Raw genomic sequence first — 26,420 nt, 5'->3', positions numbered from 1 at the left:
GGAAAAAACGTGAGGAAGGGGTACCCCCTGCTGCGGGCATGAAGCCTGCCATGTTTCAAGGAAGTAGGTGCAGGGGTTTTTGTGAAACTGCACCTCAAACTGTTCAAAGCAAACGTTATTACTTGGTGGCAGCCTGTTGTCATCCCGTACGCAGACCCGGGGGCCCGCTCCCCCTGGGAGGAGTCTGGCACAGCCCTGCAGCCCTCCGGGCGCCACAGGCCCCCGGATCTGCATGCGGGATGACAGCAGGCTGCCGCTGCCTGCTGGGGCCAGTGCCAGCACTGGGTTCTTCCTGGCACTCAGCACAAGCTGTGCCAGGCAGACTTGGGTGCTGGCACCATCAGCATGCTGTCATCTACATGCTCCGCAGCCGGTGAGCGTGGAGTTTAAAAAGGGCCTGCACTCACCAGCTTTGACAGCAGCGATTGGGGCCTCTGAGGGTTTGTGGCAGAGCCCCCCCATGCAGCACAGGGCAGTGGGGAGCAATGGGAATCGCCCCCACTGCCTGACACCCATGTGGCAGCTGCAGTATCATGCAAGTCAGCGTGGCTCTTCAGGGCACCACGCACTGCCTGGGAGCTGGGGCAGCTCCAGCAGTCAGCCAGAGCTCCCGGTTCAATCCGCACCTCTCTGATCATTCCCCCAGCTCTTCCCAGGGGGCATGGGCCCCAGATGTGGGCGCAGGGTTTCAGCAGACTGCTGCTGCCAGCTGGGGAAATAGCCCAGAGCCAGCTCTATCACCAGCTGGCATCGGTAGCCACATCATCTGGGAGCCTGTGCTCCCCGGGAAGAGCTGGGGGAAGCGATCAGAGAACTGGGGAATCCAACTGGGAACGGGGAGAATGTTCAGGGACCTTCCCCAGCCCCTGGTTCAATTCCCCAGCTCCCTGTTTGATTCCCCAGCCCCCAGTTCGATTTCCCAGCTCCCTGTTCAATTCCCCAGCAGTGGGGTTGGAAGGGACCCTCAGGGACAGATTGTTGTCACTGGCCAGCTACAGATGTTAATATCAGAGCAGTCCTTCCTTCCCCTGCAAGCCTGCCTCTGAAACATCCGAAACGCTTCAGAAACATCCAAATCATTTTGGAAAATTTCTGAGACATTTTGAATAGCCTATTTCGTTTTGGAGCCCTGCTTTTCGTTTGGAGCCCTGCCACCAAAATTTTGCACAGCTCTACTGCATATGTGTTTTGTGCCATGCAAGCCCATGAAACACCCAATCCATTTGTTTTGGCTTCAGTAATTCACTTAAGGATTGTGCTGCCACAGTGCTAGCTTGGTGTTGCAGCACAGTCAGACAACTCAAAGGCACACTCCACAACATGTCTCATTTCACTGACGCATATTTCCCGTCGGCATGTTGAATATCTGTTTCAAATTAACATTTTGAATTATTTGCTCTTATCCATCCACCCGTTTGCTAACTGTGGAGCAGGAGAAAGGGACAGAGACATGTTGATGGTTCCCTCTGGAAGAAGAGGGGACTGAGGACCTAGTCCTCCCTTGGATTCTACCACTTCCTCAGCCGGCATAGAGAAGCAGAGCCCAACTGAAACCCATGCAGACTCAAAGCAGCTGCAGTTCTAGCCTGCAGTGCTTTACAAACATTGCATTCGCTTTTTCCTGAGGAAAACACAAGGTGCTGGGCAGTAAGAATCAGGCCTAGCCCTTCATTTCTGTATTGGAACTTGGAGCTGTGGTCAACTCTCCAGCTCCCTTCCCAAACCGCACAGGACTGAGAATCAAGCAAAACAAAGGAGAACAATATTATGGAACGTAAACAAAACAAAACAAAAAAGCAAATACATCTGTACAAGTTTGAAATGGCTGAGAATCAAACTTCTGCTTCCTTACTTAGGCCAGGGAAATTCTGTCGCTCAGCCCAGGCATCCAGAGCACTTGGTGGAAAATGCACACAGGAGGCTTTACCTGTTGTATTCTGATACTGGGGCCCAATCCTTGGCATCAGGAAAGCAGAACTGGGGGATGGCTTTGAGACGCTCCTCTGCTTCACGCACTTGCTTAGTGGGTCTTTCTAGCTGTAGTAGAAAGGAAATGATTCACATGTATCCAGATAAAGCCAGCCAATCACAAATACTCTCAAGCAACAGGTTTTCTAACAAGTCCTTTGGGGCAAGAGCCATCTGTTTAGACTATTTGTACACTGTCTAACAGACCAGGCCCTGCTTCATGATGGGGACAGCTAGTAGCTACTTCAATAGAAATTGTCATTACTAACATTTTGTAACCTGGACTGAAGCTGCATTATCTCTCAGCAACCTAATGTCCTTCCCTAGTCATTGTACTTTAGCACTTTCAAATGTAACTCAAAACAAATTTCAATTTCATTTCCACTCTAGGGGCAAAATCCACAATCTTTCAAACTGATTTCTAGGGCTTTGGATCAGGCCATATTTAGATCCTATGGCCAGATCTGAGTAAAAATCCCTGCTAAATGTTTAGATACTGAATTGAAACTCATAAATTCAGTGCTTGCGTTTAAGTTACACTTTAGTTCTGGAAAAATGAGATTCTGTAAAATATGAAAAATATTTTTGAAAAGGCCTCACATTTTTTTCTGTCCACACTGGATACATTTCCCAAAACCAGGCCTCTAGACCCAGACCTTCAAAACACTACCTAACTGTCCCATTTGCCCACTTCACAGAGCTTAGCCAAAGCCATCTCAAGATGGGTTTAAAATTACCCTCTGCAAACAAGATACGTTGCTATGTTACCTTGGGAAATTGATAAGACACTTCTGGGAGATAAGTATTCTTCGAGGGTTTCTTTTTCAGGGAAACCACCACAAAATACTCAAACAGCTCCCGCTCCTGCCATTCAATCAACTCCAGTTCCAGCGTCCGATAACTAGGAGCCCTCTTCAGCATTGACTGAATGTGAACTAGACGCTGGGTGTGAGCTGACAATTAAGAAGAGAGAAGGAAAGATCATTACCTGGGAATAGACAAGTAAGCTATGGTAATTCACAAAGGACTTTCAACCTGCCAAAAACACTGCTCCAAACATGTTCCCCTTTAAATTTAGGCATTTGTGCACTGATCTCTCTTATTAATTCCATCCATAAATCAAAACCTTCTCCAAGTACTGAAGCAACGCAACACTAAGCTAGTAGAATCATTAGCAGCTCATAACTTTACCCTTGCCAAAGATCTGTTTTTTTCTTCACTTACCAGGTTCAGCTGCTCCCATCTGTATGTTCACAATTTCACTTGAAACAATGGGGTTGGCATGCTTATTAGGGCAGCTAATCAGATCAGAATTAGACATGCAATGTATTATTAAGGGCCAACTCTACAACCAGTTAAACTTTAATATAGGTTTGTGCTGCAGCCCCAATAAAACTATTAGCAAGGTTTCCTGCAGTTCCTGACCCACAGACGCCAATGATTACCAAGATATTTCATGTAAACCAAAGGCTGGTTGTGTTCCCCTGTGGGGTCTGCAGCACTTGAGCATATCTAAGACAGTGGTGCCCCATCTTTTTTCCCCTTGGGCTGCTGCTCAATCCATCTGCGGACTGGATCCAGCTGGTGAGCCCAATCCAGTGCATGGGGTGGTGAGGCAGGGCTTGATCCAGCCATGTGGGGGTGCTGGGGACCAGCCCAGCCCTCGTCAGGCCCCGTGGGGGAAGGGAGCATGGCCTAGTCCAGATTTGGCCGCACTGGTGAGGGGAAGGGGCTTGTGGCCTGGCCCTGATCTGGCCATGCAGGGGGAGGGAAGGGAACAGACTGACCCCAATCTGGCTGTGTGGGTTGGAGGGGGCATGGCCTGGCCCTGATATGGCTGCAGGAGGAACTGGGGGTGTACATGGCCTGACCCCTGATCTGGCCCTGCAGGAATTGGCAGGAAGGAGGGGTGGCAGTATTACTTGCCACTTCTCCCCCACCATCACATTTCCTGACCCTTGGGTAGTCCAGTGGGCTGGATGCCATGGCTTTACCGGCTGCATTTGGCCCATGGGCCAGAAGTTGAGCACCCCTGCTCTAAGCCATAAGGTGCAGCACCTGTTCCATGAGTGCCAAGTACCACCAGCTCTGACACGTTGTTGCTTTTAGAGAAGGTGTGGCTCAAGTCCCCCACAGGGTCGCCTTTCTGATACTAGCTAGTGCATGGGGTAGGGCTGGAGTCACAGCCATGCCTCATTCTGATCCAGACATGTCCCCACTTGCCTGTGCAGGTGAGGTGCCCTTTCCCAGACTGATCAGGCAGTGAGAGATGTCACACAACTGCTGCATCTAGTGTACAGGTACCAAGTGGAAATGGTTCTCCCCACCTTCTCTCTATGGGATCCCTATCCTTGGGACAGCCATAACTTGGCCCCTAGATGTGCAAACAGACATGGCTATTTCTATTTCAATAACTTGGTGTTTGCAGACAGAACTTCTTCCACAGCAATGAACTGTGATGTCACAATTGATGGATCATGGCAGCACCAAATTGATTGTACAGATATTGAAGGAAGCTCCTTGGTCATCAGCTGGCATTGGGCCATCACTGAACACAATAATGGTAATTTTGATATAATACAAGGGGCACTGGCATGATTCAGCTACTTTCACAGTGCAAAACCTCCAGTGCCTTATGGTTGCATAGCCTTAGCAAAAAATGCAAATCATGAGCAGGAGCCTGCTCTGAACCCTGAAACAGTCATGCCACTCACACACAGACAGCCAGCCCTCCCATTTTCTTCCACTATTCAGAGCACAGTAATGGTTTACAGCAGGGATGCCACACGCCTGATCCTGGCACATGGGACCAGGTGGAAGTAGTGAGCAACCCCCAGAGCCCTATCCTGGCAGGCCAAATTGGCGCAGAGTCCCAGAACCTGATTTCAGCTGGCAGAGGCAATGCACAACTTCTGGAGCTCAATTCTGGTAGGCTGACACAACACGAGGCCCCAGGACCTGATACTGGCAGGCAGGATTCAATCCACCCCATAGACAAGCCCCAGACTCCTCATCTGGACCGTTAGGCCAAAAGGTGAATGGTCCAGCTGAATCATGCCAGTGAATACATTTGTAGAATACATTCGGCGCTCTGTGAAAGCTTTTTTACTGTTTGTGGCTGATCTGTGCTGAAAATGCTCTCTCTCCCTTGTCCATGTGGAAGTTGCTTGGGACCAGGGGTAGGTTATATTGAGTCCACACTTTGGGACAAAAAGTGAATATGGACAAAGGGAAGCATTTGTTTTTGACCATGTAAAGCAAAGACCCATCACCAACGTCTGGAACAGAAAGAGCTTTTTTCAACCGAATTTGTCCAGTCAGAATCCTGCTCATTTCTCCCAAAAGAGCAGAAAAGGGATGGCACCCAATGTGGCTCCAGCCTTATTATAGATAAAAACACAGCCCTCCGTAAGTCCACCCCCACCTCAGAACCACAATTCTGCACGCCTGTTCTACTTTATCACCATTAATGTGGGCTTTTTAAAAAAGAGAAACAGTTGCTGCTACAGACAAACTCTGTTTTTCTTCCTTTTTATAGTTTTGTCTGAATTTCAGCACTCCTCTGACTGGAACCAAGCAGTGTGTGTGCTGGGGCTATGCTAACTTCCTTGCTGCACAGCTTAAAAAAAGTTTTTACTATTTGAAGTTTGTAGACTTATATCCACATACAACCTTCTAAGCAAGCCTTTGGTGTCAATCAGGAAAATGCCAGCATATGCAGAGCTAACAATGCCCAGTCTTACACCTACCACTCCTCTTTATGTTCAGTAGATTCTCCAGTCTCAAATCCCAGTTAGATCCTCACACTTCATCCTACCCTCAGTTTCCAATATTTATGCCATATTCATGACCCATCATTTTGAAAGTAGCCAAGAGAAGCCATGGGGCAGCAAATTCAATATAATTTAGAGCAATGTGGTTCTCAACCTTTTTTGTATCACGATCCATTTGTAAACATAAGTGGCCCGTCCCAACACCATGCCCCTCACTCCCAACCTGCTGCCCCCCGCCCTCATGCCCCAGCCCCCCCAGCATGTGGGGCACAAGGTGTGTATGTGGGAGGTATGGGGAACCCCAAGCAGCCCCCTGCAGGCTGGAACTCTGCCAGCCTTCAAGGGAAAAGCCAACATTTCCTTCATTTTTCTCCTTTAAAAGTGGATTCTCCTTTAAAGTTTGTTCGAAGCCCCCTCATATATTCTTGCAACCCACTTTTGGGTCGCGACCCACAGGTTGAGAAACACTGATTTAGAGAAGAAGTCAAATTCCAACAGGAACGACTTGCAGTGACGGGAGTGTTTATTTTAATGGGCAAGGCAGGCATGACTGTGGCTGGAAGCTAATGCAGACATGAGCCCTCACCTTTAAACCTGTCATCTGAGTCACTCTCACTCTCACTGTTCTCATCTGCAAAAGAAATAAAAGAGGGGTCTGTTAAAGCAAAACAAAATCAAATGACTACTTTATTCACTTTGGTGCGATTGGGAAAATAATCATGTCTCACCATCAGCCCTGCATTTGGCATGCTCTCCCCTGGAGTTTAAAACCTCATGGAATAAGTGGTCATCTGTAAAAGATGGGGTCCTTACAATGGATTTATTCTGATGCTTGAGGTTTAGAGCACAGCTTAGCTTTAAGTGCAAAGTCTTGTACCACAGCAAAGTTTATTAGCAATGACTCCTCAGGTGTGTTAAACCGGGGCTGCATGCATCATTTTGAAAACTGATTCCAGTCCCTCTTGTTTTTAGCCTTTACATTGATGTAAGACAGCTGCACGGCATAAGGGAGTTCCAGGAGAGGCCTGGGGGACTTTGTGTAAAGTCTTGATTTGACAAATCAGCAGCATGGAATATGAACAGTATTGAAAGTGACAAGCTATATTTGTGAAGAGTATTTGTATTAACTTCATAATGCTTCAGCTATATACATGTGGTCACACAAGTCTGCAAGTATCCACTCCTGAATATACCACAAAATGAAGAGAAAATGGAAGTTTTCTGAATTACTTCTCTCTGCAAATATAAATATCTAAAAACTGTTTTGTTTGTTTGTTTTTTCCTGAAAAGGCCAGCTTTTCTTGGTGGTGCAGTTTGCAGACTACAAAAATAAAGTCACAGTTTTGAAACAGGAAAAAACATGAATTAATTTCAGGGTCAAGTCTATGTATTCTGTGCAGCTGCAGATACAAAATGCAGAAGTTAAGACCGTGAGGGCCAAACTTTTTGGCAGGCAGGCCACTAAGCAGCCCTGAACCCTCCCTGAGTGCCAATCTTGTCCCTTTCCCTGGCCCAATCTGCTACTCTGAACTGTGCTCCCTATCATGTCCTCCCTGCCCAATCCACTGCTCCACTTTCTGTTCCTGGCCCTACCTGCCACTGTGCTGTCTGTCCTTTCCTCTATCTGCCAGGTACCACATGCAGAGGCTGCCTGTGGCACTTCTGGCACATACCACAGGGTGGCCACCCCTGTTTTAAGAGGTGGGCTGGACTGATGCATTTTGCCAGCCGTGGGGATAGGTAGGATAGACATTGCCATACAACCTAATTTAATTTTAACACAGTCCATTTTCCTTTGGACACAGACATTAATGAAAACCAGCATATAAAATGAGTGCAGGAGATCCCTGGACGTGTGTCCTGTGGATCAAAGAAGGGAATCTCTGCAGGAGGTGAGATAACAATCCCTAACGCAACAAACTGTATAGGCTTATTTAGCCCAAGAGATCGGTGTTATACCTCGCAGTGATGCTGTCTCAATATTGGACATTGAAAGCTTCTTCAATCTCTTTTTCCCTCTTTTCGCACTATATATGGAATTGATCCGTTGTACAAGCTGCAAAACAAGATTAATAGATAATGAAAATAAACATTTCTCTCTCAAGATATTGTTTATGCCTATACAATTAGTTCTCTCTGTTGTTCCACATGCTGGTGTGAGAGCTTTGTCCGCTGCAGTCCCTATCAGCTGGAAATGCCTCTCCATTCTCTCTACCACAGTGACACTCCACCTGCATTTGAGTTTCCGCTGAAAATATCCCTGTTTCCCTTAATATGTGTGTCATTTAAAAAAAAAATGCCTAAATTGACCTAGGAACCCATTTTCTGATTTAAAAAAGTGATCAAGAATCTAAGCCCAATGAGATAAAAGCTCCTGAGTGGCTTTAGAAAATGTTACCTTACACAACTCTCTCCCCTACTTCTTTCTCCCTCCCTCTCTTTTGCTCCCTTGCTCCCCTCCAACCCCATTGTTTCTCTTGCTGTCTGCATTATCTATTATGCAGATTCTATGGTCCTCACCTGGGCAAACTCCCACTGTCTTATGCCTCAACACAGGAAGGTCCTTAAAACATGGCTAATTTGAAGCACACAAATTGTCCTCTTGACACCTAGGTACTTACCTATCAGAACTGGAGTCTTAGTCTGTTCGCTTAAGCATTGCAGAATTGGGCCCTAATTTTGAGATACAGAATCAGAAACAGAGGTGGCATAAATCAGTGTAGCTCCACTCATATACATCAGCAGAGGATCTGGATAGGGGAGAATCCAAAGGAGTGCAGCGCATGGTCACACTGCTCTTTAGGTGTGTCACATGTGAACACTCAGCACAGGGTCTGGCCAGAGCACTCATCTAGCTCAGGAACCCAGGGGGTAAGCACTGCCACTCTTTTCCTCCTATCCTCTACTGAATTCAGCAGGGAAGAGGCAAGAGGGAAAGGGCAAAAAGCAGTAGGATTTACCCCATGGGCTCCAGAGCCATGCAAAAGCAGGTGCTCCAGTCAGACCTCAGCATGATCAGCAGGTGAGCTCAAAGCTCACTGCTCACACAGAGCTCTGGCAGGAGCCTGCACTGACCATACAGTGAGCTCAAAGCTCACTGCACACGTGCAGCACAGCCAAAGTGTATGTGCATGTGTTGCGGGGAGGAGGGCCATACTCCCCTTGCACTGTTCTTGAATCCACTACTGAATTTGGACTATAGTGGTGTTTTTTGGTTTGGGGATTATTATTATTATTCATAGTAGTAGTAGTAGTAGTAGTAGTAGTAGCAGTAGTCTTCACTTGAGCTACATTTGTTTTCTCCAATCTTATCCTCACTTACTGAAGCTTTTTGAAGTCAGCTTCCAGTTTGCCACATACCATCAAAGTGGAATTTTAACCCGTGGTCAGCCACACTTACTGCTTCTTCCTCAAAAGGGCTAATCTTGAAAATAACTATTTATCAGAAAGTCAGCCTTGTTCCCAGCACAACTGAGACATGTGCTAACTGCAAAACATGCACCCGAGCTGATACTATTCAGAAAACTGGTGTTCAGAAACTTTGACATAGAAAGTGGAATTCATAATCAGCACTTACACAGCACTTTACAAAACTTCAACTTGGTTATTAATATTAAGCAATTCATCATCACAATAGCCCAAGAGTCAATAACAATATGTTGAATTTCCATAGTAGTTTTCAATGTAGAATTTCAATGTGATTTGTACAAGTTAGTATTACGTCACTGTATAGGTAAGGAAATAGGCAAGGGTGCGATTAAGTAATATGCTCAAAGCCACACAAGAGGCGAGTAACAGAGAATAATCTGTAACACAGCAGTCACCAGGCCCCTACACACAGTTAGCTAGAGAGATCACACTATCCCTGCTTTGTCATGAATGACATATCATGAAATAACTACCTAGTTTAGGTGGTAAACATTGTTGTCGTCTTTTGATTTCGGCTTTTGGTTACACAAGTGTAAGCTCACAGTAGCTGTATTCATTTATGCTGGTGTGATCATGAGCTTGGGATACAGCCTTAACCTATAGTCAAGATACTGCTTGTCTAAATTACACAGGTATTTAGTGTTTCCCTTTTATAGCTGCTCACCCTACCATTCAGATGAACTGAAACCTGCTCTGCTTGTTGTCTTGCTCCTGGCTATATTGGCCTGGAAGCTGTACACCCACAAATGGTGTTAGAGAGCTTGGCTGCTACTGTACAGCAATTTCAGGAAATCTCACCCAGATATGGGGCAAACGACGTGCGGAGGCAGTGAATCAGGCGTGCCAAGGTCAACAGTGAGGGGGTGTGTTGCAATTACTCATTTTCTTTCATGGATCTTCCTGACTAAAGGCAGCTCAAGGTGCTTTACCATGATGAGTCACACACTGGTCTGGCTCAGAGTTATGGTTATGTCAGCTTTGGTGCACGCAGTATTGCGTGATTTAAAAGACTGAGACCTAACATCTCATTAAATCCTGTTTAAAATCTGGGCCTCATGGCCTGATCCAGAACCTATGGAAACTGATACAAAGGTTCCCAAATAACTCTACAGCCCCAAGTCCTGTGTGTGGTGTGCAAAGCCAGCAGCCGTTCTGCACGGAGCTAGCTACTGCTGACTCAGCCTGGGGCATTTGAGGTGGTTTATCAAGAGTGGTTTTACTGCCGTTTCCCCTTAGACTAGTCAAATAGATTCAAGTGTTCATTAGCTTTCACTTAGTAAGCCAAAGCAAATACTACTTACAGCAAATACTACTCCATTTAATGTCCCATCTGAGGTCCAGTGTCTCTGATAATGCAATGCTACCCAGGCACACCAGTACCAAATATAAGCAGATGTCCTGAGCAGGATTTGAATTCACAAATTCTGGTCTAAAGCAAGGCCTCCTACCAACAAGCCCTGCTAGCACATACCCTCTTTATTAACACCAGGAGGTGGGGGATGGGTTCAAAGGACTCTGTCAATGTGGTATTCTTTAAATGGTCTAATTTCTAAATACTCGTTTGGGATTGAGCACCTTTTAAATGAAGACAATGTGTCCTGAATTTTGAGTGAAAAAAATGTTACAAACTTTTTTTCTAATAAAGAAAAGATGGTAAATAATAATGGTAAGACTGCTCCCCCACCACCTGTGCTGATATTTAAAGGGACTACTGAATGAGCAATAACAACACCTCTTTTGCCCCCTTTTCACCTCTTCCTCCTCCCTTCTTCAGAGTGCACTTGACTGCCTGCTATCTGTCTAGTTTCAGTGGGACACAGTTAAACCAAGGTCCCTTCAAGCTGCTCTGAGTGAAAACAGGGACAGAACAGCAAAACTCGCTCACCCCAAAGGGCTGTCAATTGCAAAGCAAAGACACTAAAAAGAGACATATAAATCTTTTCCCTCACACCTATTTCAGTTCTAGCCTCCTAGAAACCCACAACATGCAGATGGAGATATGGTTGTCAAGTTGGTAGAGACTCTTTAAACCAGAGAAACAGAAGGAGGAAAGAGAGGGGAACAAAGAAAAGAAGAGAGAAGTCCAAATTCTGTCTCATAAGCATGTGGAGCAGTCTCCTGATTTTATTTCACATGGGTCTCCTGGATCACCAACCACAATTATTAAAAAAACACCAACCAGGTCTCCCTGAAATCATAGGACTCACTTAAAAATGGTGTGTTTAACAATGTAAAAAAATCAAGTTCTTTAGATTTGCCTCCTAGTTTTGGAGCCTTTAGGGCAGTGGTTCTCAGCCTTTTTAGTCTCAAGGCACCCCATCTTAGACTCAGAAAATGCCAGCTCTTAGCCTTAACTCATGTTTTGACTATGGAAAAATACTAAAGCAATTCCTCTGTTGCAGGGAATTCAGAAAGACCACAACAGATCAGAATGTGTTGACATTATGGATTCCTATCTGAAATCTCTGGGTTTATTGCATGGCACCCTTAAAAGGATCTCATGGTACCCCAGCATGCTCCCTAGTTGAGAATCACTGGTTTAGAAGGTCATATTTTTGAGCTATTCTTTGCAACTGTGAAGGCTAATAATAAACTATTCTTTTAATGAAAGCCCAGATTCACCAGTAATCATATTATTCTAGCAGGTAGAACTTTTTGATAAAGTATACCAAATATAATGGCAATTTTAATAAAATACACATCACTAAAAAGGAGGGCGCCTGTAGATGTGTGGGACGGCTGCTTCAACATGTTGTAATTACAGCTTATTAGTACGCTCAAGCAACCTCAGTGTCTCATGTATTCAGTGTCCCCACGATCCAAAATGGCAGCAGGGGTGCTCTAAAGCTTGCCATTTTGAAGTGCGGGACACTGAATACACGAGACACTACAAGTGCTTTAATTAGAGTGGCTCCCGTCGTCCCTCCCCCCAGAGCACATGTAAAGGTTCCTTGAGATTTTTAAATCAGAGGAACAAATTCAGAAATGACATACAAACTTAAAAGCCAAATTCTTCAAGTTTTATTCAGACTGACTAATAGCTAAATCCAGTTATTGGAAGTACTTGAACAGTAAAGCATTATACTAGGTGAGAGTAAAGGTATCAAAATCTGGGCCTAACATAATTATTTAAGGATATAGGATTAATTGCCTTAATTTCAGTTCTTTCTGCTTAGGCAGAATTTCAGACTAAAGGACAAGAATATAAAAAAAAAAAATCTTACTTTTCTTTCTATACAGTATTTATAGCTGAAGTTTTAAAAGCACTCTTTAATAGAACAGGAAAAAGCTGGATGTACAGTAAAAGCTAGCTTTGTTCACAGAATAAAAATAAATGTGTTGGCAACTCTCTCCTTTTGCCTCTATTGTGACAGACAGTTATTTCACATCCTACTTTAAATTTGACATTCATTTTTTTGCTGAAACAGTTCAAATTTAACTCATTTTTCAGTTCAAATCTAGAGACAATGAGTTTATCAGGACCAGACAGGCTATGAGTAAACAATGGGAACCGTATTAGGTCAATGGTGATTTCCTTGGGAACAGTTACCATAAATAAGAGAGGAAAAAACAGTTTCAGATGCATACGGTACATAATACATAGCAAAGGATCAAACCACTGAGATGAGCACACTACCATTCTCTTGCTCAGAGTAGAAAAACATGTTTTTTTTTTAATAGTAGAGATTCTCTTTACATGACCAAGCTAGGTCACTCTGGCAAAGAGCTGCTCAAGCCTTTGGGTCCTATTTGCCTCTATGAGAGCAGCATAGAGTCATCCCACTCCAAGGGTGGGAAACGCTGTTTCTGTGCTGTAGCATGCAGACAGATGGTGCATAAAAGAAAAAGCCCTCCACTCCCTGGGGTTCCTAGGTGCTTCAGTCTGGACCCCAAATTTCCTGTTCTGGGGAAAAACAGACTTAAATGGATGGCTAAATCCTGTGCAGATGGTACAATCTCCAATGTGGAGATCTTTGCGCATCTTTCTGCTGTGCCCTGCAGAAGACTTGTTTCCAAGTAAAGCAAGAACTTTGCCACCTGTGTTGCCTTTGGATTAGGGTGAATCTGTACCTCCCAGATAGACTAGACTAACTAGTCTAGTCTATCTGGGAGGTACAGTCTAACTAGACTAGACTAGACTAGTCTAACTATCTGGGAGTCCCAGTCTAACTAGACTCCTAGTTAGAGAACCCTGGAGGCTGTTCTAATTTATGCTAGTCCCAAGGGGCCATTCTAGGAGCTGGGATTAACCTGGCCATCTCCTTTTCTTCAGCCAGACCCCTAGGCAGAAGGCAGGAGGAGGAGTGAAACAGCAACTACTATTGCATTACCACATCACTAAAGCATTCCTCAATGCTGAGAGCATGAATTAGGGGAAAGTTAAGCCAGGTTTAGGGCTTCTTTGCACTGCTAGAGTGGCTGTGAGGATCTGGTCCCACTGAGTCAATTCCAGAACTTTTGCTAAAATCTGCATATGGACCTTTCTGACTGATGCTTAGCTGCAACTAGAGTAAAGGTGCCATTACCTTAGGGATCCTTCTGGCCCTGCGTGTGGACAGCAGCTCACTCGTGGTACTCAGACTGTCATCATTCAGACTGGAGGGTGACGAAGGTATACCAAGCTGAGCCAGCAGCAGCATGTCATCATGGCTGTGTCTTTTGGGTAAACGTGGTAAGCGATGGCTCTTTCTCTCTGACCAGTTTCCAATGCGCAATGATTGGCTGCTGGGCTTCAAAGGCAGCTGCACAAACAAAAATCATTGACATGTTTTTTTTCTCTCACAGAAATTAAAGACAAGGGGGAACTAATCTAGAGCCTGATCTAACTCTCATGAAATTGAATGGAAGGTCTATTAAGTGAAATTTATAAATATTACTACAGATTTTATTCACTATAAGAAGAAACATTGTCATCAATAAAAAGTTTATTTCTTATTTGAATACTCCAATTATTATAATAACAAATGAGAAGAGAGAAGACCACAAAAACAGTGGGTTTCCAGAGGACCACAGGCCAGTGTTTCTGAGGTTGCTGCTTACCACAAGCCCTAGTGCCAGGAAAATCCTCAGTGTCCTATATTTTAGCAAGAGGAATTCAGCTGGGAGATGACTTTCCAAAGCTTGCTGATCTCCTGATCCCTTCCATCTTGTTTATCATAAAGCACAATTTTAAGGGAATACCATCAATAGTACTGAGGCTGGAAAAGCTGAGTGATGAATGGTAGACAGAGTTGCTGTTCACCAGGAAATGGTGACTTTGCTACTTCTGCTCACTGGAGAATTACACAGGCTCACAGCTGACCTACTGTCACTGAATGTTTGTTTTATATCTCAGTAAAAAGACAATAAAATAGTGACAGAATCTGATGTTAATTCCCTGTCCCATGCGGAAAAATGAGTATCAGTGGAGGGAAAAGCTAATTTTAGGGACAAGCAACTAGGGCAACTGACAAGGGACCCAGGCCAGAATGGGCCCTGACTGTCAAATTAGCTTAAATCATCCAATGTGCAAATAGGAAGATGGAGGTGCTCATGCCTTAGCCTCTGTCTCTGTCCAGCCTCTGCACTTTCTTTAGCTGGAGACCATTTTGTTTGATTCAATTAAAAAATGTCTTCCTCCAAATGGAACTGTTTATTTGCTTTAGGACACAATGGGTATGTCTACATGAGATGCTATACTGCCATAGCAACAAGATACTGCACCATAGCTCATTGCTAGGGTGGCGGCAACGAGCTACGGTGCAGTAACTCATTGCTACTCTGCAGCAGCAGCTAAAAATAACTGTGCAGTGATGGGACTGCGCAGTAATGCTGGTTACTGTGCAGTCATTTAGTATGTGCTTAAGCAAGTACTAAAGTAAGTACTAAATGACTGCTCAGTAACAACTGTGCAGTCCGCTGCACATGTAGACATGCCCAATGATTCTCTGCTAAACAAAAAGGTATTTCATTTCATTTCACAACTTTCACACAAAGTGCTAAATTCACAGCAAAATGCAAACCCTCAGACTTCCAGGTCTTTCTGTTTTGCTGTGGATAGTGCACACAACCTAGCTGAAGCAGTATGAGACTTATGCATTCCCACTTTCCTTTCATTTTCTTTCTTTTTAAAAACTGTGTTTTGCCCATTCTCCTGGCACTGTGCAATTAAACATTACATTTAGATTTTTACAGCTGGAAGTAGAAACAGTTTAAGATAACAAGTTACCTTTCTATGAAGCAGGCCTCACGTTATAAACATAAAGACAAGATAGAGGACAAAACAAGTCTGCATTTCCTTTCCAAAACCAGGGTACGTTCTGAATGGAACTACATGAAAACAGTTCCAAATAGCAATCAGCTTTTACAATAAATTAGTGCTGAAGAGTATCTAGAGTGAGGCTGTTAAAGTGTTTGTAGCAACTATTTAATGTGTTTAATTCACTTGTTTTCCTTTCTCCGCTAGGTACAGCCACTGTTCCTCTTATGCTGTAGATGGTTCTCTTGCAAAAGTTTTGAAAAGACTTAAATCACAGTAAGAAACAAAGACTTATGATCTAAGAAGTACCGAATTACCTGGGCAGGTGTTGTGTACTTCCTGTCCTGGGGAGTCCACATCCTGTGCAAAGAATCTAGGGAATTCTCAGATAGCTGCTGGGATTTTCGACTTGCATGACGGCCTTTTAGTTCCACATCCTCATACGGGTTTTCCTTGGGTGAATCTCCTTCACATTTTTTTAAGAAAAAGAAAAACAGACAGGAATGTAAAATAAAGAAAAAAAATCATGTGAACTGAGTAAAACACTCATAGAAAAGCTCCTCAGCTTTCAGCATGAGTCATCCCTCTGACTGCAGCTGGAAGCATTTGGAGAAGATCTTGGCTATGATGTCTACGGATTTTTCTCTTATAAAATGCAAAGATTTCACAAGACTTGCTTCTGAGCATCCACAGCTGTGGAAAATTTATTGATGTATAAAGCAAGGCACATTAAAGAATATCAGTAGGTTTTATAAATCCATAGCAATCTCTCACAGAGTGAAACAAATAACACTGAGCAACTGTTCACAGCACACCACCTTTAAATGACAGATACTTCAACTTTATTACATGCTACCTTTTCTCTTTGGTCCCTGATCAGAGGAGCAAAGAATGAATAACATCTCAGGCCTATATAAAAGAATAGAAAATGTAAAAAAAGAGGCAAAGGGAAGACCATATTTTAGTTTCTCTCATTATTCATATTGCCTCTTCCAGGTCATCTGTAAAAGTTCATTCTCCTCACTGATTACATATTTATTTCTGTTTTAATTTGTCTAAAATTGATATTCTCCACAAAGCATTAGAGTTAGTAAAGCATGAAAAGAGTCAGACCTTTAATTCATTAAATATAAATTAAAATCAAAGCATTGCATTATCCCCAACATCTAAACCTAGACCATAAACTATGAATTTTATAGTGCTTGAACTTCAGAACCAAATGTTGTGCTCTAGGGATAAATGCTGTTTTCCAATATTCCAGTAGTAGCCATTATTTTTTCAGCACCTGTGGAATGCAACATCCTCTGCTCAGGAAACTCAGAATGACTATGCATCTCTGAGAGTCCTATGCTATGTCACAGAAAACAAACACATTTGGATAAAATTTCATCCATCTGAGAAGTTCTGAAAGTCAGCAAATGAAAATATTTTAATCCAAAATCAAATCGATCAACAATGTGGTTTAGAACTTTGTGCAATCTCAATTTAGGCCTATTCTCCACTCACAAACATCTTAAAGACGGGACCATACCTAAATCAAGATCTTCTAAAATTAAAGAGGGTCCCAAGCTCCAGGAAATTCAATTTTAAAAATACATTTTTTGTGTTTTAGACTGTGTCCAGACTGTGGAATAAACTCCCTCCAGTGGTGGTGCAGTCACCTACCCTGGAAATCTTCAAAAGGAATCTGGACAGTCACCTCGCTGGGGTCACTTGACCCCAGTTGTCTTTCCTGCCTAGTGCAGGAGGACTGGACCCAATGATCTACAAGGTCCCTTCCAGCCCCTAACAATCTATGAATCTATGAATATATATTGCTTTTAAACTGATCTTCTTCAAACTTGTTTTCATGTGTAGGCTGCTATTAAACTTACGTGTAAAGTTGCATGAGACATTCAATTTGCATTATGTACTGCACAAATTGTCAACTTCTAATTATAGGATTACCATACATCCGGGGTTTTCTGGACATGTCCTCTTTTTGGGTCCTCCCATCTCCATCTGGGCAGTTTTTAAAAATATCAACAAATGCCTGGGATTTTGCTCTGCTCAGCATTTAAGTTTTCCCCAGCACTTTCCGGCTTGCCCTAGCAAGGAGCTGTTTAGAGCTGGGGGGAACAGGGGAGGGGGCAATTGAAGGCAGGGACATCACATGCGTCTGCATGCACACACGCACATGGCAGGCATACAGCCAGGCAGGGGGGTGGGAGCAGCCCTGGCAGCTAGCTACATGGGGGAAGCTGTCCAGGTGCTGCAGCAGGGGGGGGGACCATACCAACCCAGGATGGGAAAGGGGTGGGGTTAAGCAAGGAGCTGTGTGGCCTGGCTGGCAGACTGGGGTTAGTGCCCTTGCTTGTAGGGGTGGGGTAGCCAGGAGATGCTGCAGGGCTGGGGGGAACAGGGGGCTGTGGGTTGGGCGTGAGGGACACTGGCAGGGCTGGGGGTGCTGTGGTTTGGGAGTGAGGGATACCAGGGAAGGCAGGGGATTGTGGGTAGGCCTGCACGAATAGGGAAGTATTTGATTCGGATTCGGCCAATTTGGATGACAGCGATTCAATTTGGAGATTCTGAACGCTGTCCCGAATCAATTCGGCTAAATTGGCTTCAGAAGATTCAGCGCCAATTCGGAGAGATTCGGACATAGACTATAATGGGAAATCACTGAACTACCTATAACATCGGCATTTTTTGGCAGATTTCAATGATGGTAGCCCCTGCTGAGGCCATGAAACCTGCCAAGTTTCAAGCAGATAGGTGCTGGGAAACTGCACCTCAAGGTGCTGACAAGCAAAACTCATGACGTGACTTTGTGTGAGTTTTAAGGCACAGCGGGATGAAACCACCAGGGATGGTAGCCTGTAACAAGGGGCCTCCCCGGTGCTCAGGCAGAAACAGCTCACAAAAGGGACAGAAAGGCTGCAGACAGAGGCTTATGTGTTGTTTCTATGTCCCTCCCGCAGAGCACTGTGATTGAAAGGGGACTCAGGGAAAGATCACAGTCACTGGCCAGATACAGATGTCAGTTCCCCTCCCCCCCTTCCCCTTCTCAGTTTCTGTTCCCCTGAAAGACTGCCTTCTGAATCTCCGAATCTTTTTCCAAAACTTTTCTGAAGCGATTTGGAGGGTTTTTTGATCTCCCGATTCGATTCAGATTCAGTGATTCAGCCTCCAACTCAGGCCAAATATTTTCCAAATTGAATCGGTGACCAAAGCTTCACACACCCCTAATTGTGGGTAGGGAACGTGGGGCACCAACATGGTCGGGGGTGGATACTGTCAGTCAAGACTGAGGGGCAGCAGCTGGACTAGGGGGTGTGTGGCTCAAGAGTGAGGGGCAAAGGCAGGGCACAGGAATATCACTGCACCACAACAATCATATTACTCCCCCCTCTCCAACAGGTGTCTGCTTTTTTGAAACTGGAAATATGGTAACTCTACTAACTACATCAATATGTAGCATGTTTCATTACTATTAATAAAAATCTCTCAAAGCATTTTACAAGAGATAAGGAACACTGTCTCTGTTTTACTGATAAAGAAACTGATGCATGGAAAAGCAGCAAGTCTACAAGAAAGCCTTATTTAGAATCTACTCACTTGACTCCCACTTCCAGGTTCTAGCCATTTAGACCAGGGGCAAAATATGGTCCGCAGGCTGTATCTGACCTGTCAACTGATCCTATTCATCCCACCAGCCACCACCAGGAGCCTGAGGGGGGAAGGCTGCTCCCTGCACTGTTCCACTCTGCTACAGATGGGGCCAGGCTGGGCCATGAGGTTGAAGAGCAGTGGAGGTGTTTCTGCGTAGTGGAGGGCATGGGCTTCTCCGACCTCTCCCCCCACCCACCCCACATTATTTCCCCTTCAACCCAGCTCCCTGTTGGCACTGCAACTGCTCAGTTCTGGCACCGCAACTGCCAGCAGCTGGGCCCCCATGGGATGGGGCGTGAAACAGCGCACTGAGAAGCCATCTCACCCACCCACTGCAATAAATCCATGCTGGTCAATGGGGAGAGGAGGAGGAAGGGGGACTCAGCCTGGGGAAGCCACCCCTGACTTTCCCAGTATAGCGTAGCAGCAGTGGCTGATTGTGGTGGGTGCTTGGGCAGGACAACCACTCAGCATGCTGCACTGTGCCCCATCCCACGCAGTCCTAGCTGTTGGCAGCCATAGAACCAGGACTGCACAGTGCCAACAGGAAGCCAGGTGTGGGGGGGAATTGATGCAGGGGAGCAGAGGAATCTGTGCACTGTGCAGCCTGGCTTGGCCATAGGTGTGGCAGAGAGGAGCAGCGCAGGGCACAGACCTTCTTCCTCAGGCTCTTGGAAGTAGCTGGCAGGCGAGATAGGGTCAACTGGCATCTCCCTGCCCTCCTCCCCCAGCCCTCAAAAGCTCACCAACATTCAGGGGTCCTCCAGCCCAAATAATTGCCCACCACTGCATTAGACTATACTCTCTCCTTTAGCATAAGAAAGCAAAGACTATATTGGGTCTTCCAGCCTTATTTCTACATTGTTAAATGTGAAGTGCTTTAATGTATGTTACACTATATATACACACTATATATCTATATCTATATATAAAGGACATGTACTAAAAATTAAGTAATGTAAGATACTGAAGTTTTTACGCTTTAGTCATCTATGTAAGCACAAGAGTGAATGTTTTAGCATTGTTTTAGTCTGAAATTTTAAAAACTGCTGCTGTTAGAGAATGTTTCAATTGGCAGCCACAGATTACCTCATACAAGTGGAATCTAACTGTACATACTGTATCATCATAGCAAATCCATGAGCTATATGGAGAAGACATCTTCAGTTAAGGGAGCAAAAATGTTCTGGTGACATACACTGAACAAGATGAATCTAATACAGTGGTTTTCAATTTTTTTACTCTCAAGTCATAACTCAATAGACTCAAGGCACCCCTAGCAACATGCTAGTTCTTAATTTTCATTCATTTTTTTACTATGGAAAAAAATAGTAAAGCAATTCTTCTGTTGCAAAGAACTCAGAAAGACCATGACACAGGGGCAGGCAATTATTTTGTCGAGAGGGCTGCTTAATGAGGTTTGGTGAGCTGCCGATGGCTGCAAGGGTGGACCCGCCCCTTGACAAGCGCCCCGTCCCCTGGTTGCCATCTTGGAACTGGAAATCCCGCCCCTATCCTCTGACCTTTGCCACTGGCGGTCCCTCCCCTTGCCCTTGGAAGTACTCCTTTTGGGAAGGAAGTTTGCCATCTTGGAACCAGAAAAAAACCCAAATTATATACTAAAAACCAAACCTGGGCATGCAGTGGGGCTGGGGTGGCTCCTTCCAGCGGGACTGGGGTGATCCAGGACCAGTGCATGCATTCCTGACCCCACATTCCCCTCACTGCGGGGTCTACCTTGTGGCTGCTCACTGCTACCACGGAGGGCAGCCCAGAGGCGGTGGTGATGGAGCTGCATGGCAGCCTGATGCAGTAGGCACTCTGGGTGGCTGCAACAAAAACTGCTTGGCAGCAGGAGGGAGATGGGCCACTTTTCCCCCCTGCACTGAATGACAGTTTCTGCCCTGCACCCTGTGGCACCACTGAAAGGATTCCAAGCCACCACAGGGACCCACAGCACCTGAGAATCACTAATCTAAAGTTAAAAATGGTAAGGGAGAACTTTAGAATCAGAAGGCTAACTAACTGGATGGCTTTTGCACTAATAAAAACAATATCTATTGCACATAAATACCATTATTTGTAAATCTGGGATTTAAAAAAAATTCCACAGCTCTTGTTCTTGTTACAATGATTATTGTAATGAATCAGCTTTGCAAAATGACCTTTTACTTACTCACGGTTAAATGGGCTGCAATAAAATTCCTTTTAAACCCAGGATTCAAGTGTGGGTGAATGAGGCATTTCAGAATGGATTAACAGACTTTAGAAATACTCAAATAAATTAGACAGTGGTTAAACATACAGTTTCCTGTAAAAATGAATGCCATTACATTAGTTTGTATGATGTCCAAAGCCCTGATCAGAAAAAAAACTCCATCTTTTTCCCACGATCCATAATAATGTGGAATGATCCACACCTAATTAAATCCAAAAAGAGGACACTGCTACATTTACCTGCAATATTAAGGATAGAAACAAGAAGTCCAAGCTGAGTGGAAGAAAAAGGTGGCATGGTACTACCCAAATGACAAAGCCTAGGGCCAAATACTCTGGTATAAGCTTTCTACTGAAAAGGAGTTCAAGCCAAATTCTTCTTTGGTGTTAACAGAGAAATCACGGGAACTACTCTAGAGAGGAACTGGATTTCTCAATAGATCCGGGGCAAACTTTTTCAGATGAACTCATTATTCACCCAGAAAAATGCAGTTTCATGCAACATGCTCCTGGCTCAGGGAAGAAAAATAAATGAAAAAACAAAAGTCTATTTCAATATTTTGACTTGAAATGATGTTTTGAAATATAAGCTGCCTAAAATATAACCTGACATTTTTAAAACCTAAAATAAAAAGTCTAAAAATGAAACGTTTCAGTTGATTTGGAACATTTATTTTTCACTGAGAAAATGGGGGAAAGTGTTTGGGCTCTACCTGAAATAAATGTTTCCTTCAATTTTTCAGTTCAGGCAGCAAACCAAAACAAAAATATTAGCACAGCCCTACCTCTGTGTATGTGGAGAGAGAGACAGAGACAGAGAGAGGGACGTTATAAAGCAAATAACTGCTTTATAACATGTATGGAGCCATTAGTAGTTGAATTGCAAATTTGCTTCCTTCCATGCTATCCACAAGGGAGAGCTTACAGACTAAAAAGTCACAGCTCTCTAAGGGTTCAAAGGGGATAGATAGATAGATAGATTCTATCAATCCCATTCTTAACCCTTAGAGAACTATAACTTTTTACTCCATAAGCTCTCGCTTGTGGATAGCATGGAAGGAAGCAAATTTGCAATTAAACTACTAATGGATCCATATATGTTACAAAGCAGTTATTTGAATGGGATGAGGAATGGGAAGACCTGGAAAGAAACTGGCCCTCCCCCCTTTCCAAATCACAGGAGAAGCAGAGAGTGAAGCCTGTAGACAATGAATGTTGTCTGAGCCAGTATCAGTTGCCACTCCACTCTGTGGAACTCCCCTCCACTGGGGCACAGAATTCAGAGCTGGCAGCCAACAGAAATAGGGTCCTGTTCTATAGCTCCAATTGCAGGACAGCAGTGCTGCTGTGGAGAGAAGAAAAAGGGATCCCTTCCTGCAGCTGGGCTCGCTCCAAGGCTCTATAAACGTGATCTTTCAGCCTGGGCCCCATCCCACGCCATGTTCCCGCTGGTCCTCTGGACTAAACAGAGCATTCCAAGCCTGCAGCTACAGCTCAACTCTAGAGTTGTATAGGATTTTGTGTAAAAGGGGTATACACTAGGGCTGTGTGAAGCTTAGGCCCTTGATTCAATTCGGCACGGATTTGGCCCGATTTGGTGGCTGAATCTCCGAATCCGAATTGAATCAGAACCCTCCGAATCAATACAGAGATTTGGAAAGGTTCGGAGATTCAGACATAGAGACAGCTTTAAATGTTTTTTCTACATACCTCTAGGTTAGCAGGGCCTCATGAGTGCTGCGATGCTGGGGCGTATGGAGCATCCCACAGAAGCGTGGGGGGTTCTCCAGCACTCTGAGCAGCAGACCCGGAAGTGGACCAGAAGCACTTCCAATCTACTTCTGCATTTGCCAGGGAGCATGCTGGGGGGCGCCCCACACCCACCCAGCTCAGTGACTGGTGCCTCCTGGACTGGGGTGGGGAGGAGGGACACCCGGGGTCCCCCTATGGCCGATCACCAAGCCAGAGGGGCAGGGGGAATCAAATCATCATCATATCTTCAGATTTGGATTAGGGCAAATTGAATCAGGGACAGTGATCCGAATCAACGAATTGAATCACTGTCCCTGATATGGGCTGAATCCAAATCAGAATCAAATAGGGCCCATTTCACACACCCCTAGTGTACACCTGCATTCTGAGCTGCTGCTGCTTTTTTGCTTTTTCCCTTTGTCATTCCTTATGGTAGAGTGAAAAGTTGCCTTTTACGGTAGCCTCTACCCCACACCAAAGACAGAAATCCTCTACTCTATGGGACCTTCCCCTGTTTCTCTGGAGCTAATCCAAGTACCCCTGACGATTGGGAAGACGATAGTTATGTCAGCAGGACCGAATCGGATATTTTGCCTGTATACTGTCACACTGAATCTTATAAATCTGGAAAAGCCTCTTTAAAACCACAGTGACAACTTGTAGATCAGCTTATTTTCCAAGTCCTGTTTTTTCTTTTCCTCAAGTTTTTTAGACAGAATTGCATTTACTGTACCGTGCAGAGTGGTTTGTGTGTGCCCAATGCAGGCCAGAGTAAAAAAATCTGGTGGTTCATAAATATCTAGTCACAGTGAATTAGGAGAGTGAAAATGGTGGGAATTTGCTCTCCCTACTTTCTCTGTGGAGATGTAAGAACACAGAATTGCAACACTAGCCTGCTCTCTGCATGTCCTTTCATAGCATCTGATGAAGTGAGCTCTTGGTCACGAAAGCTCATGCATCTCTGATACAGTTAGTCTATACTGTGTGTCTCTATCTTGCCTGTATTAGTAACAGGAAAACAACCATGTATTAGAAACAGAAGAACAACCATAACTGATAAAACAATAAATGCACTGGCCAAGAAAATAGTCATCCACCTAATACAAAGGCAAAATAATTTGAACAAACAAAACTGGGTACCAAATGTTATAAACCAGATAATATTTATATGCCAGGTTCTGCTCTCACTTTAACTCCAGTGCCATCATTAGAGCCTAGGGTAGGTCAGATTGGAATTAGGCTCCTTTATTGTGCATTTTCCTCAGCTGCAGAACTGGCTGTTATAAATCTAGAGCATGGCTGATAATACCCTTTAAAACAAACTGTAGTGTGGAAGCTATAGCTGCAATGACAGGCTCCACAAAGACATCTGGGTGCAGGACAGTTTAAAAAAATCACAAGTTATCTCAACGTAGCAAAAACTCAACAGTCTGATTAGAATCAGACAGCCACAATAGTCTTTTGGCCCTGCTTTGACAGGCACATATGGAGTCTGTTTTATATAATGTGCTCTGGCCACTATTATCGTGAACTGTCTATTATTAAAATTGCGACAATTCCATTTTCCAAGAGCTCCCAAGCTTTCTAGAACACTAGCGGAAGCTGTGTGTGCATGGGGGAGGCAGGAATTCTGCATTCCCCTTGAAGACCTGACCCCATCTTTATTTTCATTCTGTACCAAGTGTTGTTGTTTCTTGAACTGACACGCCATCTTGACACTGACTGGTAGGCATGTAATCCAAAACCACAGGTGTCACTCGATTGAAGATACTAGCACATCCTCATAGGAGGTATAATTTGCAGATAATCCTAGATTCTCCCAGGTTTGACAATGTGGCCTAGCATGAGCTGACAACATGATGGATAACAACAATACGTAATAATGGGATTTTATTGGAAATATCAAGCACTGTTTCCATTTACTTCATGTTCTGCACGCTTATTTACAACCACAAGTTAGACACCTACTTCACACACATGCGCACACACAAACAAATGCGCGTGCACGCACACATACGCATGCACACACACACGCACACGCGTGCGCGCACACACACACACACACACACAGAGGTGAGGGCTCATCTATCTAAACAGGAAAGCTGTAACTGGTAAACATTCTGTGACTGAGTACATTTCCACTCAGCTGCTTCTACTGATGCACTGTGGGTACGTCTACAAGTGCATTTAAGCCTGACTAAATGTAATGTGCATTAAGCTAATGCCCATTAAGCAATTTTTGGCAGGTGTGTCTACATGTGCAGAGACTTGGGACTAAAATTTGTGCAAAGTCCCTGCAGCCCTGCCATGTGCCCCTAGTGGCTGGCAAGACCCAGCACTAAAGTTAGTGCCGGGTGTCTACTCATGCATTAATGCGCTTTAACTAATCCTGCCTAAATCTGATACCTGCATTTGTATGTATCAAATTTAGGTGCGATTAATCTCATTTTGCCATTTTAATGCCCATTGGGGTGTGCACATGTAGACGTGAGCCCATAACATGCATTAAATTAGGCTAATGTGCATTAAGGCATCTTGTGTAGATGCACCCTGTGTCCACACAGCATTAAGTGTATTAAACTAAGGGTAGGCACCCCTGTGTCCTCTGTGCTGCCTTTCAAAGATGTTACGTTGTGGGAAGCTATCATTGCACATTAAGGATATGGGAACATTTGACTCCACACCCCCATATAAACCCATTACCAACTGCTCACTTTGTGACACTCACTCCAGAGAGTAACTGAAAGATTTGGCTGCCATGGCCCTGAACAGATGGTCCTACTCACTCTGAAAAGTGCTGTACTTAGAAAAGAACAGCCTGCTCTTGGCCAGTTTTGCAGGGACCAGCTTGGCATTTTCTGCCTGGCAAGTGTGAGGGCCAACTGAAGCTGTGAGCATGAGATTTACAGGGACATCATTGTCCTGAAAAATAGTCTAAAAAATCCCATCCCTGTCCCTCTTGCCCAGAAAAGAAAAAAAACAACAAAACAAAACAGTTAACTCCACTTGTTCTGGTATCCTTCTGCCCATTTTGTGGTTTTATAATATTTTTTTTTACTCTCCTCTGCTACCGAAAGACCCACACATATATTAGGAGGGGAAACCGACTGACTACAAGACAAAAGAAACTGTAAAATTAACTCTACCCAAAACACAGTAAACAGCATAGAGTAACAAAAAGATTTTAAAAAATGAGAAGATTTTGGTTTCCCTTATCTATTTCAGTTCTAGTCAGATACTTCTGACAGACTGCTTACTATCCTTAAGATGTCATGTGTCAGAGCTGATTTGAGTTAGTGCCTCGACACAGTGGAACTTTCTAGCACAAGGCACAGTAAGGCAGGGGAAGTCTCGGCATGGTGAAGAGTTCCGGCGTGGATAGAGTTCCCGCC

At 44.4% G+C, this 26,420-nt stretch overlaps 1 protein-coding gene across 8 annotated transcripts in view; it reads right to left on the bottom strand.

Moving 5' to 3' along the window:
- ST5 (suppression of tumorigenicity 5) overlaps positions 1–26,420 on the bottom strand; it is a 236,646-nt gene that overhangs the window by 67,256 nt on the left and 142,970 nt on the right. For all 8 annotated transcript variants that reach the window (XM_025197391.1, XM_006018213.3, XM_006018216.3 and 5 more), the window contains 6 exons: positions 15,726–15,874; positions 13,697–13,912; positions 7,701–7,797; positions 6,328–6,372; positions 2,737–2,921; positions 1,928–2,037 (listed from right to left, as the gene is read on the bottom strand). In XM_025197391.1, coding sequence (XP_025053176.1) covers positions 1,928–2,037; positions 2,737–2,921; positions 6,328–6,372; positions 7,701–7,797; positions 13,697–13,912; positions 15,726–15,874 — 802 coding nt within the window. The remainder of the gene's footprint in view (positions 1–1,927; positions 2,038–2,736; positions 2,922–6,327; positions 6,373–7,700; positions 7,798–13,696; positions 13,913–15,725; positions 15,875–26,420) is intronic.

This window comes from Alligator sinensis, unplaced genomic scaffold, assembly GCF_000455745.1.
Source record: "Alligator sinensis unplaced genomic scaffold, ASM45574v1 scaffold502_1, whole genome shotgun sequence".
Taxonomy (NCBI): Eukaryota; Metazoa; Chordata; order Crocodylia; family Alligatoridae; genus Alligator; species Alligator sinensis.
The sequence above is the reverse complement of the archived record's forward strand: the minus strand, read 5'-3'. Positions and strand labels throughout refer to the sequence as shown.